This window comes from Rhipicephalus microplus, chromosome 10 (genome assembly GCF_043290135.1).
Source record: "Rhipicephalus microplus isolate Deutch F79 chromosome 10, USDA_Rmic, whole genome shotgun sequence".
In the NCBI taxonomy this organism is placed as follows: Eukaryota; Metazoa; Arthropoda; class Arachnida; order Ixodida; family Ixodidae; genus Rhipicephalus; species Rhipicephalus microplus.
In genome coordinates this window covers 60,956,006-60,973,064 of record NC_134709.1, presented here as the reverse complement: position 1 = coordinate 60,973,064, position 17,059 = coordinate 60,956,006, and the positions used below count along the sequence as shown (strand labels likewise).

Genomic DNA, 17,059 nt, shown 5'->3' with positions numbered 1-17,059 from the left:
GGTGGTTGACATCTTTCAGTGCGCGAAATTCCGGGTGTGATTCGACATAGCTTCTGTGTGATGTGTATAACCGAGATGGTCTGAATAGTAATTGGGGAATTTCTGCGATGGTGCTTTCTTTTATTAGACACCCCTCCCCCTTTTCCCATTCGTTTCGTTGGCAACACGTGTCTTTGGACGGTGATTTTTTTTAATATTCAGAAATTTAAATGGTTGTAGGCACTATGGATCGATCGCTTGCTTCGAATCTTGGACATGCGAGGCTGCATGCTCAACTTTTTTTGCACAAGTGGTACCCTTGAAAAAGGTTGTTTTGGTTATAGTTTGGTACCACATAAAGTGTAGATATTCGGGACTCCCACTACTTGCGTACATTCATCATCATCATCATCAGCCTGACTACGTCCACTGCAGGACAAAGGCCTCTCCCATGTTCCGCCAGTTACCCCGGTCCTGTGCTTGCTGCTGCCAATTTATACCCGCAAACTTCTTAATCTCATCTGCCCACCTAACCTTCTGTCCCCCTAACCCGCTTCCCTTCTCTGGGAATCCAGTTAGTTACCCTTAATGACCAGCGGTTATCCTGTCTACGCGCTACATGCCCGGCCCATGTCCATTTCCTCTTCTTTATTGCGTACATTATAAGTGGTCTATACTGTATAACGAACTCGTATACAGTGTAACCTCATTACAACATAACTCCTTAGTGAAGAGAATTTTGTGTTTTGTAAAAATAGTATATAAAATCCAAGCACTGTATCAACAGACTTTTATGTAAACACTCAATGGGTCTGTTATAATCAAGATAATTACTAGTCATAAACAGATTTACTCTCAACAGGGGCATAAAAGAATTGATTTTTCGAAAATCATCTTTACATTCAGTTGCCCTCTTTATTTAATCTGATTCCTAAATATCGTTTCCGCGAAATATGCAGAAATGCTGTAAAAAAATTTTGCGCCTGCTGAGGTTGGGGAAATTATTGCAGAAGTAACAAGAAGAACAAAAAAAAAGGCGTTCTTAAAAAAATTATACCTTCATAACGGCACGATTGTGAAAGTTGTACTACCTAGTGACATTCTCGCACTTGTTTTGTGTTCGCGGGATGCGATGTAGTTAAAGCAGCTGCAAACGAAAGTTCAGTTATCAGATTACGATAGTGCGCTGAACTCGTGAACATTGCAGACATGCGTCTTGGGCCCACTGTAATGTCTCGTTGCAACCGCTGCTTATCAGTACTTGGACCTTGGTACGAAAACCGCTGCCGGAAAACCACGGTGGGACAATCGAGCATGACGTACTTTTAGAACATTGGGCGCTGTGGCCACACACATCGCAACCGAGATTATTGCTCAGAGTCGTGATTAGGCCTAACTTCGCTCCGATTTTTGTGGGCGAGACCATTACGTTAGCGGACATGCGAAAGTGGTGAAGCCATACTGTGGTTCGTCAAAAGTGACAAATTAAATGGTCTGCTGGCTCTTTAAAACTGCGGATGGCCATATTGCGCGAACCTCGCAACGGCGAACTTCCGGGCGAACCTCCAGGCGACCCTCCGGGCTAGCTCGGTATGCAGCGACCACTCGAAGCAGCGGCCAGCAATTTCGAGCGTTGGCGCTGCAAAACGCAAAGCCAAGCACCATGCGCACCGATTTTTTTTTTGTAACCTTGAGTAGCCATAACTGAAGTTTAATTGACCGCAGATAGGCGGCCTTCGTTCTTAAATCAGTACGTCGATACCCGCTGTGCGCCGTTCCTGTCTTGAAAGTATGCCGATCGGAAGTTATTGAATTTGGGACGTACGCGGTTGAAAAGTCTGCTGTAGAGGAGCCCTGACCACCTTGCTGGCCCCACATTTTAGTCAATTAAATTCGAATGTTTGTTGTACCAGAATTCGTAGTAAATGAAGCTCAATCAATGGAATAAATAGGGTGTGCCGGCATATCGACGCCGATTGGTATGTTGTATCCGAAAGTCTTTTGTAAGCAGATACGTGGTAATGAGGTCATACTGTATAACAAAATATTGCTTGTAACGAAGTAAATGAAAAAGTCTTGTAAGGTATATAGTGTTGGGAATATATCTATATAATGGATTTTTAGGTATAACAAACCTATTTTCCCGTGAGATGCAGCTTTTCTATAATGTGGTTTGAATATACCTGTAGTGTTCACTTTCATCAGAGTCTACAATATGCACAGTGTTCTTTCTTTAAGTGCGTGATGGTAACAGGTACGAGAAGCCCAAGAGCAATCCTGAACCTTGCTTTCACCATCAATGCTTTAATCCTCTTTGTGTAAAACTGCCACTTTTTTAGTGCAGTGCATAATCATTGCATGGTTGAGAGGCATTGTTTCATGTTGCTCGCTCACTCATTTGCAGTGCGTGGTCTCACTGCTACGACAGCTGTACTCTCGGGACTCGAGGCGGCCCTTCTGCCCCGACGGCCACTGGGTTTCACCTCGGTCGGCTGTTCTTCCAGAACGAGTGAGCAGCTTTCTTCACCCTCGATACCCGCCATCGCAGATTATGCTGCATGGTCTGTCGCACAAATCTTTTAGCTTTGGTCTGGTTGATCAGTATCACAAGAGGCAGCTTGTCGGCCAAGTAACATATTTACATGATTGTAGATCTAAATCATTTTGTGTAAATTCGAAATACACAGTTGGGGGTTGACTTACAATTAAAATCGAAATTAGTTGGGCCAGCTAAGGCAGGACAAACAAGGAATCGGGACACTGTGACATGATTGTCGTATTACATTTCAGTTCTGGCTGTAACTGTAATGTATACCGTGTTTTTTTTTCATGTATAATATGCACATTCAGCAATGATTTGAAAAAACAAACAAAAACATTAGAATTAATTCTTTACCTCTCCTCGTGTTGCCGTGAAGCAAACCTCTCCGCCTAGCTGTGAAGAATTGTGAAGTCATTTTTGTGCATAGGCATTGTGTTTTTTGTAGGCTTGTGTGAATTGTGAATGTCAAGGTCGAAGCAAGCTTGAAGCAAATAGTGATTTTGGTTTAATCATTTTGAATCGAATTTGAATGCTAAATATCACATATTGATTGATATGTGTGGTTTAACGTCCCAAAACCACCATATGATTATGAGAGACGCTGTAGTGGAGGGCTCCGAAAATTTCGACCACCTAGGGTTCTTTAACGTGCACCCATATCTGAGCACACGGGCCTACAACATTTCCGCCTCCATCAGAAATGCAGTAAATATCATATATGAATAAAGTGAAATGGGCATATTTGTCATGACCCAACTAACCTGCACAATATTTCTTGAAAATTGACAAGGCCTGTGTAAATGCAATTCTTTCAGGTTCAAAGGAGGTAGAAAAAACTTTGAATAGTAGAAAAATTTGACTTTGATAGAAGCAAAGTGATAACCTGCAAAAAATATTGTTTTAAAATTTACTAAACTTAGAGCATGTAAGTTTTTAACCATAAAAAATGATGATTCAATGTGAGAGTAATATGTTCATATAACCTTGAATTGGAACTTCGCAACAATGCGAATTTTTATATATTTTTTTAAATAGGTGCATTGGTGGCTTACCACTTCATTGCAGTGAAACCACCTTTCCAAGAACACTCAATAGATGCTTTCAATGTCACTGTGAGTGGTTCAACAACTCAGTTTTAGTCTGGGTAAACTGGACAGGTCGTGCTATCTAGCAGGGCCCAATTGAACCAAGCACGCCTGCAATCTTGAAGGTCATGCTAAGAACTGTTCAATAGCCATTGTGGCTGCTGTGGCTCCCGTTACTTTTCCTCTGCTGTTACTATAGTGTCGGCGGTAGCGCATTAAAGTCGGGCAGCAGAGACGTTAGACGTTCAGTTGAGGCAGGTAATTTGAAGTGGGCGAACCTGATGCGGACCACTAAAACGTGATTATATTTCTTAATAAGCCCTTTCTTGGCACAAAAGTAACACTACGAGGTTTCTGGACCGCAAATTCCGCAAATATCATAAAACTAATAGTTAATAATTGCTCTTAGTGTCCCTTTAGATAGATGTTTTCATGGCTTAGCACTCCTTCACTGCAGTGAAACAACCTTTCTAAAGGTAGTTGTTTTTACGGCTTAGCGCTTCTTCACTGCAGTGAAACCATTTTTATAAGGTGTTGCATGCAAAGTAACGTACACCTATTTGTTTCATTTGAATACTCTGAAATTTTCAACAATATAAATTCGAATTAAAGCGAATTCCAATACATTGATATTTGTTCAAATATTCAAAGCATTGGAAGTCCAAGAAATTTGCAGTTGTTAAGCTGTAACTTCTAGCAAGGATTAGTCTCTCATCACTTTTCATTCCCCCTCCCTCTATAGCATCCGTTAAATGGAGTGACATGTTTACGACAAGCTGTCAGGCTGTTACAACGTCTTAGTTAAATGCACACAGGCTAGTTTGGCACGTGTACCGGGAGCTGGGCTTTTCCAATGTCACCCTACTTGCCAAGAGAATTCTGTGAACTTTGATTGTCTGGAAGCATTGGACGTGCGCAAAATGTCAGCGTTGGGTGTAAAATGTAGGCATTGTGCGTTCGTGACCATGTTTGGGCACCGTTTAGACTGTGCCCTCTCCACGTGCAGTGTGTGGTGTCTTTTCCTGCCTTTGTAGGTGGACCACCGAGACCATCGAGCACCGTATTGTCTGAAGCTGCGGAATGTGGCGCTATAGAAACGGGAGACCTTTTTTATATTTTCAGTTCTGCAGTTCTTCAACGAACTCTTTCTCATTTAATCACCTCCTTTCGACTTCTTAGTTACTAATCATGTCAATAAATTTTTGTCGTTCTTACAAGCGCCTCATCTGTCTTCTTGGATGATGGGTCCTAGGACGGGGGCCCGCTACCAGACTGAGACATGCAGGTCCTAGAGTTGCAACAATTGTCACTACAGTGATTACACAAATAAATCTGCTTTATCAGAAGCGCACCTAGTTTTTTTGTTTGTTTTGCCATGCCAATTGGGGGATCAACCCACATTTCAGTCTACTTACTATCGTGCAAGTACGGTAGCCACCCATTGTGTTGTTACTCGCATGCGCTTTATTGCGTACAGGCAGTGTGACTTGTCTAGGCCTGTGTGAATATTCGGTCACTTTGAATTCGAAAAAGTTTTGCAGTAACATTCACAGGAATATTGCAGTACAGTAAAAGCACGGTAATGCGTATTTCACGGGACCCCCATAAAATGTCTATATTATCAAAGCCGAGCGAAATCTTAAATGGCAATCAAGCTTTTCCTGTAAGCCCCTGACCGATGCGTTGTGACCCGCTGAGTTAAATCCAAATACGCATGCAGCATTGTGGCTTTGCTATCACTGTGTGGTTTGCGCTGGTGATGATGGCGATGTGGGCTGAGCTGCTATCTTTACGCTTTCTGCAAAACCCACTTTCCCTCCTTCAGTCACACTCGGTGCTCTCTGGCAATCAGCCTAATTAATGGACAAATTAGCAGTGGTCCGATGCCATTGATCCATACATATGCTTGTCAGGTCTGGAGAACAATTTTGGATGATCTGATTATCCGAATCAGCGAGTGTGCATTTCATTCAAGTTTGCTTTGACACGAATGTACAATTTTCTAAATTTTTATTTATTCGTCCCAGTGAATGACCATGTTTTTACCGCTGGTAATATAGCTGAAAATCCGCTTTAAAGGCAGCGTGGGTCCACTTTGCCGTGAAATTGTCTGTTCAGAGAAAATGCACACTGCTGCTACTAAACCCCACCGATCAAGGTTAATACTTGTTACCTGCACGTTGGTTTCATTTTTCTAAAGTTTAAAAGCGTGTTATACTGGCTTATATGAGATAAGCATAGTGAATTAGAAAAAGGGGCGTATTTCACCGCTTGTAACAACTTTCACCTTGTTGAAATTCAAATTGGGCTCATTCGAAGTCACTTTGAGATTATACAACACTAATTACCATTCACCTCAACTTTGCTTCAAACCGATAAGGGAGTTTTATACAAGATTAGATTTGTCACCAGAAGTAATGCCACAAGTATGATCCCAACCAATGCAGTAAAGATTGGTGGTTTTGTATGGTTACGTATAAAAAAATACGAAGAACAAAAATGACCGACAAGAACAATGCAAGTGCCAACTATTGTGTCCGTGTTTTCCCTGCTGAATTCATCGCAACTTGCTCGGTTGTTCTAAAGGTTCCTGTGCATCCGTTAAAGAATTGTGTTAAAGTAAGACATTGAATTGCCAATTCTTTATTGCTGTTCACATTTCTCGTACTGATTTCTACGTTTTCGTGGGTTTTTCACAGGTGGCAAACTGGAACCTGGAAATTCAACGGCTACCGACGTGTGGTGCTGCAGGGTTGACACGAAAACAGCTAGGTGCGTGACCTAATGTACAGTACTTGTGGGGCTCTGATGGAACATCAAATTTTTTAGTCTAAGAACCGGTATATGCTATTGCCACAGGTTGGCGAACTCTGACTCAGATTGAGCCGTGAGTCTGAGTGAGTGCGGTTGAGTAATATTTTGGTTAGTTTGTGTCCGTATGGGTCTGGTTGAAAAAACTTTTTGTGAGTATGAGTCCGAAAGAGTTTGGCTAGGGAAAATTTTGGCAAGTCTCAGTCCGAGTGAGCCCAAAGCACAGGATATGTTTCTTGAGTGAGTGTGAGCGAGTTCCACTTTTTTTATAAGTGACCGAAAGGTAAAGTGTGAGGTGCGCACCAGTCACGGCAGCTGCTCCGGCATACCAACTTTTCCTGTGAGCGCTTGTGTGTCCGTTGGTGGCACTGGTGGGCTTTAAAACAGTCTCTTGAAACATGCTGTAATATGTGTTGTGCAATTGCGTGGGGTCCTGACTACTGAAGAGAGAAGAAGAAGAAGAATAACTTTATTTATGAAGTCCAGCGAAGTTGATTTGGGGCGGGCCTAGGCGTCGGCCACGAGCCCTTGGGCTCGGGCGGCTTCCTCGGCTCGCTGGACGGCCCACAGTTGTTGTTCGAATGAGGAGCTGAGCAGAGCCCCCTCCCAGCGTGTCCTGCGGTCCGAAACTGCCTCTTCGTGGTTTTCATCGTTGCTTTCATCTAAACTCGAGCATTCCCATAGTATATGTGAAAGTGTCGCCCTTTCATCGCAAACCTTGCATTTTTCTGTTAAATACAGATCAGGGTAACAGAGACTAAAGAGAACTGGATTCGGATAAGTATATGTTTGCAGTTGTCGCCACGCAACTGCCTGTTTTTTATTTAACCTGTTGTGTGGCGGAGGGTACTTTCGCCTTTCTAGCTTATAGTGCTGCGTTATTTCGTGGTAACTAGTCATGCGGTCCCCCCACTCCCACTCCCCCCCGCGTGGAACTTCGTCCGAGGCGGCGTCGGCGTTCGCAACGGCTCGGTTCGTGAGTGCTCGAGCCGCCGCGTGCGCCGCCTCGTTGCCGGCCAGCGGGGTTTGTGTGTGTGCGGGGGTCCATATGACGAAAGTGTCATTTTTTTCCCGAATTTTGTCTTCGTTAGTCATTAGGATTCGCAGCGCCTCTCGGGAGACACGACCGTTCGCATAGTTGCGTATCGCTGCTTGCGAGTCACTAATTACTACTTCGGCCTCAGTGGTCGCCACCGCGAGTGCTATGGCCACCTCCTCGGCCGTCTCGGTCAGTGGCGTTTGCACCGTAACGCTCGTCATGCATGTCCCTTTACCGTCGACCACCGCGGCCACGTAACCACACCTTCGCGCGTATCTGGCCGCGTCCACGAATACCGCTTCCTTGCAATTTCCGAATTTTCTCTGCAAGTCCTGCGCTCTCTGGTTTCTTCGGCCGGTGTGATGTTCCGGGTGCATATTTTTGGGCAACGGCGGAATCACTATCTTTTCCCTTACCATCACGGTTATGTCGGCTTTTTCGCCTTGCTGCGTGTGATAGTGGATTCCCAGTTTTTCGAGGATGTACCTGCCCGTTTTAGTCTTAGAAAGTCGTTCATACTGTGCTACGTTGTGCGCTTCTATTAATTCGTCAAGCGTGTTGTGCAAGCCTAGTTCTAATAATTTCACTGTGCTTGTGTTCATGGGTAAGCATAAAGCTTGCTTATACACTTTCCTGATTAAGCAATCTAATTTTATCTTCTCGGCGACGTGCCAATTCAAGTAAGAGGCAACGTACGTGATTCTACTGAGGACAAAGGCTTGCACAAGTCTAATAGTGTTCCCTTCTTTCATACCACTATGTCGGTTCGTAATTCGTTTTAGAAGTCGGATTGTCTGATTTACCGCGTGTTCCAACCTGCGAACAGTTTCGCCATTGTGGCCATTGGCTGCAATATACAAGCCTAACACGCGTATAACGTCTACTTTGGGAATGACGTGGCCTTCCGAGGTCGTTAGCTGTATCGCTTCCTCTGCGTGATTTGCGCTTTGTTCGCTGTATTTGGGCTTTCGACCTCTGCGCGTAGGTCTGTAAACCAGTAGCTCCGATTTCTCAGCCGAGCAGGTGAGGCCCGTGTCCTCTAGGAATCTTTGAACCGTATCGATGGCTCGCTGTAGCGTCTGTTCTATTTGGCCGTCACATCCCCGAGTTACCCACAGAGTAATGTCGTCTGCGTACAGACTGTGGGAGAGCCCGTCAATCTCTTCTAATTTAGCTGGTAACCCTATGAGTGCGAGGTTAAAGAGCAAGGGCGAAATCACCGAACCCTGAGGAGTGCCGGCGCTGCCCATCTCTATCTCTCCTGACTCTAATTCTCCCAATGTGATCCTCGCTGTCCTGTCCGTTAGAAAATCACGGACGTAGTCGTACGTCCTTTTACCGAGTCCTAGTTCTATTATTCGGGTAAGTATAGTCGAGTGCTTGACATTATCAAACGCCTTCTTTAAATCTAGGCCTAAGATTGCTTTGGTAGAAGTGGTCATGCTGTCTATTACCTGGTGCTTGAGTTGTAGCATGGCGTCCTGCGTGGAGAGGCTCTTCCTGAAGCCCAGCATGGTGTGAGGAATCAGATCGTGGTCCTCGAGAAAGTTTGTTAGTCTCGCGAGGACCACGTGCTCCATGACCTTACCAACGCAGGACGTCAGCGATATCGGCCTTAGATTTTCCAGCTGTATGCGCTTTCCTGGTTTGGGTATCATAACGATGCGGGCGGTTTTCCACTGTCGGGGAATACGTCCCTTTTCCCAGCATTCGTTAAGGAAAACCGTGAGGTGCTCTATCGATGTGTCATCTAGATTCCGAAGCGTTTTGTTCGTAACCCCGTCTGGTCCGGGCGATGATTTCGTGTTGAGCCTGTGCAGCACCGCGCGTACTTCAGCAATGCTGAAAGGTCTGTCCAAGCACTCGTTCGCAGTGCCTTTGTATTCAGAGTGGAGCACGGGTCTAGTCGCACTGAAGAGAGAGAGAGAGAAAAAAAAAAGGAGTCAAAATTTTCTGCAAATCATACATTCTGCTGCCACTTTGCACACTCACACGAAAAATGGCAGACATGGCTATTGCACAAACGGTTATAAGTTCGACTTTTTCTTATATCTTTAGTGTGTCTAAAACTTAAATTTTATATAAACGATCATCCATATGGTCCTCAGAAAATGAAACATGACATTATTTATTAAGTATAATGGCTGCCATGCGTGATTTCTCGGGATCATTGTATCATGTTGCTATAAAACTGGCTGCTAAAAAAAAACATCAAGTCTGATGTAAATGGTCAAGCCAATTTACGCCAATATATAAGTATATACAGACGGGTTCACAGTTAAAGGGAACACTTCAATTGTGAACCACGTGCACCGTGTCTAGATTTCGCTCTCTGGCAAAAGGCAAAGTGGCCTAGATTTGCCGAAGACTGCTGCTGGTTGACTGTTCTGACTACTTTTGATGGACCAGTGCCGTGCAGGAACAATGTTTCTGCGTCTACTTGCAGTTGTGAGGCCCGCAATATCACAGGTGCTTATAGGAGTGTTCCCTTTAACAGTGGATGGAACTGTACATATCTTAGCCCTAAACTGCCTCATTACAGTTCTTGAGGGCCCTACGTGCTTTTGCTACGTGCTTAACACTTGTGGCTTCGCAGAGGAAAGTGGGCCGCCTTTGACAACTAGCGAGCTTCGCGGTGCAGCGATCCTCCAGGAGATGCCCTTTGCCGTGCCGTTTCCTGTCCGTGTTCGGGTGAGTTGAATGACGATATAGTGGGTGCTGTTGCGAAGCATGTGAAGAAGGTGGGGGGGGGGGGACATGGCGTGTGGGGGAGTCGGAGAGCAGGAATGAAGGAGCCGATGTGCTCCTCCTTTTGCCTTTTATTTTTGTTGCTCTTTTGCGAGGTTTGGTCAGCCAACCACAGCTCGCGCCTTTTGTTGTTGCCCTCGCAGGTAGCCGTCGCCTCGCGAGCGCTTTGTTGCTCTCGAGCTGTCGCGTCACCTGCGTACCACAGCATGTGCATCATTTCACTTTTGCATGCGTGGTGTGCAAAGCCGCTGCATAGCTATGGCCAGCATCAAGAAGCGCAAGATCCTTGACTTAACGACGAAGTTGAAGGCTATTCAGCGTGTTGAGGAGGGCAAGAAATGTTTGACCGTCGAGGACAACTTCGGAATACCACGGAGCACTGAGTACTTTGTTGGAAAACAAGGCAGATATCAAGGCAAAGGCGGTGGAGCTGCAAACGTTGGGAGCCTGTCACTGCACGCTTCTGCCCACGATAATGTAGAAAAGGCACTCTATCCCTGATTTTTAGAAGTCCATGCGAAGAATGTTCCGGTGGATGGCCCGACGCTGATTGCCAAGGCCAAATGGTCGGCCGCTGCACTTGGTGAAACAACTTCGCCAACAACAGTGGATGGTTTAACCGATTTAAGCAGTGCTACAACATCGCTTGCAAAGCTATTTCTGGTGGAAGCAAAGCTGTCAGTAGCCAGGACATCTAGCAGTGGATGAGGAAGGAGTGGCCGCAAATCTCCGCGAAGTTTTCTCCCGTGGGAGATATTCAATGCCTGCCGAAACGTGAAGACGGACACAGTGGTCAACTGCGTCCGCAAGGCAGGCGTCGAGGTGGCGGAACTTGTGGAAATCGGTGAAGATGACGACGGGCGCATAGACAACGCGTTTCGCGAATTGTGATAAGATCGACACTAGCGTCTTCAACATTTCAAAAATGAAGAAGCAGGCCAAGGTTAGCGATGTTTTTTTCTCGCAAACAAAACATTCTGTTGCAGCGTGTGTGTGGAATTAGTTGTAATTCTTGAATGCACCTATTGTGGTGATGATCTGCTACAGGCAAGCTGTCGGGGCCTCAATTTTTTTTATATCGAATTTTTCATATACGGAACTAATTTGGGATCCTGTTTGAGTTAGATATATTCGTGTTCGACTGTATACTACTCACTAAGGGGAACTTCTGTATATGGTTCTTTTGCTCTGAAGTGATGGGATAATGTATTATTGGCAAGGGTTTCGCGCAATGCAAGCCACCGTGGTTATAGCACACTACACTTCTGCTCACTGCCTGTCAGCATGTCATGATTCTTACAGTAGCATCCCCTTTAGGGCTGATGGTATCTGTCTATTAATAATTTAGTTCAGTCACACTTGTGTCCTTGAAACGGTGAAATTTGTGCACTGCTACATAGTGAGGTCACCACTTTCAGTTCTTTGGCAAGTTCGGTGAAGATGTAAAGACCGTGGGAGACTTCTGTCAAGCTTCATAAAGGCAAAAAAACTGTCGTTCACTTGTCTTTTATGGGAAACAGCAATGAACATTCATACAGATTTTGCAGAAAAGGAAGATTTTTAAGTTGACGAAAAATTCGTCCAGGACTGAGATTGAAGAACTGTTAGGCTTTCACGGAACTGGTCTGGTTGGAGACAGGCATTATAGTGTAATTATTCTGGTGCTAATTCTGGTGCACCTGCATATATTGAATCTAAAAGACATCACAGAAAAGCTCTGTATATCGTGTTTGTGAGGGGCAAAATAGAACAGCCAGTCCAGCATGTGGGTGTTGTCTGTGGCTCATCCTTTACAATATAGTAGTAATGCAATATATGCTACAGTCTTCGACTGATACATCGGCAACTGATAATTTAGACGTTGCTCGGCAATTCGGACAGCTGTGCAGCACTGCCAATCGCCCCATAGAACTAATCTGTAAAGATGACCGATAATTCCGACAGTTGCCATATCTGCATTCCATTATCCTGACTATATCCAGGTGCGCACACCGAATCGGCAGGCATTATCGTCTCTGGTACCCATACCATGCAAAGTATGGCCTCAGAGATGAAAAACGAAAGCGAACTGGTGATCTGTGAGGCTTTACTTCGATTTATTCACAACTTAAAATAGCAAATGTTGATCTGGGAGGCACTGCTCAACTGGGGGAGGTCATACCCACATCGCGAACATCCTATGTTCAAGTTCCGGTATTCCCTCGCTGTTATGGCGCTGTACTGGTCTGCGGTTCTGCATTCTGCTGGATTCCGCACATGTTCGTTTTTGTGTTCAGACCTGCTTTGTTTTGCGTTACCTTGTCCCAATAGGTCTGTGTTAAATGGCGCCAATGGTGCCCTCACAGCCAGGGCCAAAGGCCGGGCCAACGACGCCTAAACGCGGCAGACATATGCAATGCTAATCATGGCAAGGAAAACAGTCGTCATTCTGCAAGAGCTCAAAGGTCGTCCGAAAGTCAAAGTTGCCAGAGAGTTTAATGTTTCGAGAGTTCAAGAACCCGACAGTGCAGCTGAAGAGCTGTACCTGCCGCCCCGGGCAATGAGCTTAAATGCGCACGTTATTGACGATCTGCGAGGCTGCGGTGGGCTGATTCCTGATGCAGTTACGTTTGAAGGCTTCCCAAACGTCGACAGTGCTGTGTCGTCGTGTGCTGAATTGAACCACGACATAATTGAGCAGGTTCTGCAATGATTCTGAAATAGTAAGGAGAATTGGGCGAGTTGGTTTGAGGACATTCTTAGAAACATTCCGGCGCACACACAGTGGACGGAAAATTGAAAGGGGGGAAGGTCACACCTGTTTGTCTTCTCGCTTTTCATTTTCCCATCAACTTTGTGCGTGCCTAAATGTTTCCAAGAGATTCTGACTTTGAAGGTGACAACGCACCGTGTGCCCTGGAGCCGTCGCATGCGGGCCCGTCTAGAGCCATCGCAATTCTTTCGTCGTCCTACCCGTGGTCCTACAGCGAGCATATCACACTAGCGGAAATACAGACAGACTTGGTTGAACGTGAACGGTAGTATGTGCAGTGATGCTTTGACAGGTTTTACCAGCCACAGCGTCTCTGAAGCGTCAATAAGTTTTTTTTTCTGACGCATTCGTTTTTTCAGACACTCGATAATTCAGACTTACCATATTTTTCAGTGTATAGGACGCATCTGTGTATAAGATGCACCCCCCACTTTTAGAAAGTTTTCATGCAAAAATGGATATAGTAAGACGCTCTGGTTTATAAAACGCACCTGCAATTACTTGCTTTCCTTTCCTCAAAGAAACTTCATAATGTGTGGTTAGCGAGCATTGTAAAATGCCGTACTTTTGTTTCTGAGGGCTAGTCTGTAAGAAAACTTATACAACTCCAAATTTGCAAGAAAAAATTATGCACACCAACCCAAATGTCCCACGTGACTGCAGGAAACACACTTGATTTTCTTTGAAGCCCTCAAAGTCCTTGTCTTCCAACGGGCTTTGGAACTGCTCAGAGAGATTTTGCGGCAGCATTCTGCTTCCTTTTTGGAATCGCTGCTGCTGCTGTCGTCATCGAGGTCAGGGGCTGAGGATGCTAGCAGGCCTGCCTCGCCGAACCGTGCAGTTACAGTGACCTGTGACACCGCGCATCAGGCTTCGCGCATCCAGTTCGCGACTTCGCAAAACGAAGCACGCCTCATGCGTTCGGTTGAAGTGTAGCTGTGCTTGCCGTCGGACATCCACGACTCCTAGAGGCGCCGCAGAATAGCCTTGAACTGCGGTTCACCAAGATGTCCAGCGGCTGAAGCATTTTTGTCATCACGTCTGGGATAACTGCAGGGGTGCAGTTATTTTGCCTTGATGCATTTCAGAGTCAGCTTTGTTATATGCACCCGCATACTATGAAAGACCAGGAGGCCTTTCTTCCCATGAAAGAAACCATCCAGTCGCTTAAAAAAGCATTCCTCGAGCCACATGTCTATCATGTCTTCGTCCATCCAGCCTTTCATTTTCATTTCTATGACGACGCCAAACGAGATGTCCTCTTCCAGCATCGTCTTCTGCTCAAACAGTATTAGCATTGGGGGAAGCTTTTGCTCGTGAGCGCAACACGTGAGCACCACCGTTAAAGGGACACTAAAGGCAACTACTAAGTCTGTGTTGATTATTGAAATAGGGATCCAGAAACCTCGTAGTGTTACTTTTGTACCAAGGAAGGGCCAATTTTGAAACAAAATTACGTTTTAGTGGTCCGCATCGGATTAGCGCACTTCAAATTACCTGCCTCAAGAAGCGAACCGGTTGGACCGACACACGTCACAGTTGCCGTGCGCAACGTTGCTTGGTTTTACTGCGCTAGTAGCAGCAGACCGAAAGCAGCGGTAGCCACAGCAGCAACAATGGCCATTGATCAATTTCCCGCCATTGGCTGCGAGATTGCAGACATTTTTTTTTTTTTTTTCGTTTAACTGTGCTTTGCTGGATGACACCACATGTTCCGTGTAACCACGCGAAAATTGAATTTGGCCTGAAACTTGGCAGCTGACTGCCTCCGTGATCGGATCATCTTTTTGGTGACGCCGAAATGGCGACCTGTGGTTGGTTTCTTATACTTCTCTGCATACTTCACAGTCGTAAGTGTAATCTTTGTCGTGTAGCTTTTCTGTGTAGCCGGCATACTGCAGTTAAAGATAACAAAAGCGCGGACCAACCGAACGATTAAGGTTGCAATTGGCGACTGGCCCAACTCGCGGAACGACAGCTGCTAGCATGGTGGCCAAAGTCGAGCCGTACTGATTAACGCACCGATTGTTATCTTACGCCAATTTCACTGAATTCAGTCTGCGAAACTTCTGCAGCATAGCGACATTACATACTTTTGTTTTTGTTGAGGAACCGTAGTATCGGCACGTTGAGTCTTCGTTCTTATAATTATGACGCATCATTCGCATCAGATTGCTGTAGTAGTTTAAAAAAGGGCTAATCATTCTCCCCAAAAAACTAAAAAAAATACATGTAAGATGCTTCATTCTAAAAATGCACCTTGAGAACTTTGGAAAAAAAAACAGTGCGTGTTATACACTGGAATCTACAGTATGTACATTCATCAGGAAGTTCAAATTGTTGGTTATCTGCTGTACAATGTTTGATGTATCGAACATGTATTCAAAGGAATTTTATGTCTGTTCGATATACACAATAATTGGTGTAATTGGGTTCAGTATGTAGAGATACAACTGTAATTGTCCCGATTGCAATGGTTCTGTGTGCCACTTTGCAGATACTACAGAGCCTGATAGCACGCGACAAGTCTGAGAACCATCGGCAGTCCGACTTCATGCTGGGCCCCCAGATAGAGGTCATCGTGCGGAGGAACTACATCTATGAAGACGCCTTTAAGAAGCTCTCTGGCGAACCCAACCTGAGGCTACGGCTGCGCGTTCAGCTCGTCAATGTCGCCGGTCTCGAGGAAGCGGGCATTGATGGTGAGAGGACACAGCCGCGGTGGCACCACCTGATAATGTTTAAACCTGGGTGCGAGAAAGCGCTGCACCTACTATTGTAACACTTGGGTTTGCTCCTGTAAATTCTTTTTGCAGAACGCTGTAGCAATGCTTCACACAAGGCAGGTGTGTGTCTAATTACTGAGGGTAGACATAGCTGAATATTGGAGTACTTTTAATATTCAGATGAATACTGTGCTGTTAGAATTCGCTTTGACCATATCTTAAAATTTTGAATTACTTGAAGTGAATGATATGCTTATTGCATGTAACCCCAGTTTTTTGAAAAGGCGCTGCGGTGTGCAGCTGCCCTACGTGAAACTGCCTTTTTTGGAAAAAGCTGCGCTGCTGTGAAGCAACGAAGTTAAATGTACATATTATCTGCACCATTTTAAAACTTGTTATATAGGCCTATGTGCGTTAAGGTAAGCAAATTTTAAAACAATTCACATTACCACTCATGACTTGGCCCTACTACATATATTCTATTCAATGTTGCTGTAATTTTATTTGGAAAATAAGAAAAAAAGGCACATTGGCAAAAGCCTAGTTTTAATTCTTAAAAATTTTGTGCATGTCAGATGCATCATGGATATGGTAATTGTACCCCTGTTTTGTTTATGTTGCATATTTTGTTCGGTGCGAAATTATTTGCTCGTCACTACATGCTTCGAATTCGTGTTGAACCTCAAGTTTACTGTTTGCCCATTCCTGAGCAGGAACCGTCAGAGTGTGTTCAGGCTGCTGTGCAGATATCTTTGCCATGCTTGACAGGACAGGAACTGTTGCCATCTGGTAGCAGCGGCAAAAAATTTAACAACATACTTGTGCATGGTTTAGCCTCTGAGGCTGCAGCAGTGCACTGACACACGGTCACTCGTGGCTAGTCCGTTGTGTTCTCTTTTTTTCACTGTCGACCTGCAACCTTTGGTATACGTAGTTTGGCTACCGTAGTCGCATTGGAGGCAGGCAGTTTGTTTTGTTAGCGACGGTCAGACATAGAAAGGTAAATGTCCAGTTTAAAGCAACAAAGGCACCAGACATGTTAAGGCACAGGTTATCAAACAGTGTGATTTCACTTAACTGATGCAGCGAAGCAGTTTGAATCAAGCGACAATAAAATACATTGAGAACATGGTGAGTGTACTGAAAATTTGAAATTTGTTTGAAATAACCAAAGTTCTTATTATCAGTTTGAATTATTCCAAATATATTGTACTAGCTAATTGTACTGTAATATATACAGTTAAACCCCCTTTATAAGAGACATGCACAGGGCAGCAATTCTCCTCTTTTATATGAGGTGTTTCTCGTAAGCAAAGTACCACGTATGCTCCTCTTATGAATTCTCTATTTCAGTGTAGGCACACTGGTGTCTCTTAT

At 44.8% G+C, this 17,059-nt stretch overlaps 1 protein-coding gene across 1 annotated transcript in view; it reads left to right on the top strand.

Annotated features, from left to right (window-relative positions):
* Positions 1-17,059, top strand: part of LOC119181651 (ubiquitin-protein ligase E3C) — an 83,419-nt gene that overhangs the window by 48,383 nt on the left and 17,977 nt on the right. The window contains exons 12-15 of the mRNA XM_075875748.1: positions 2,384-2,488; positions 6,306-6,378; positions 10,053-10,147; positions 15,454-15,658. Coding sequence (XP_075731863.1) covers positions 2,384-2,488; positions 6,306-6,378; positions 10,053-10,147; positions 15,454-15,658 — 478 coding nt within the window. The remainder of the gene's footprint in view (positions 1-2,383; positions 2,489-6,305; positions 6,379-10,052; positions 10,148-15,453; positions 15,659-17,059) is intronic.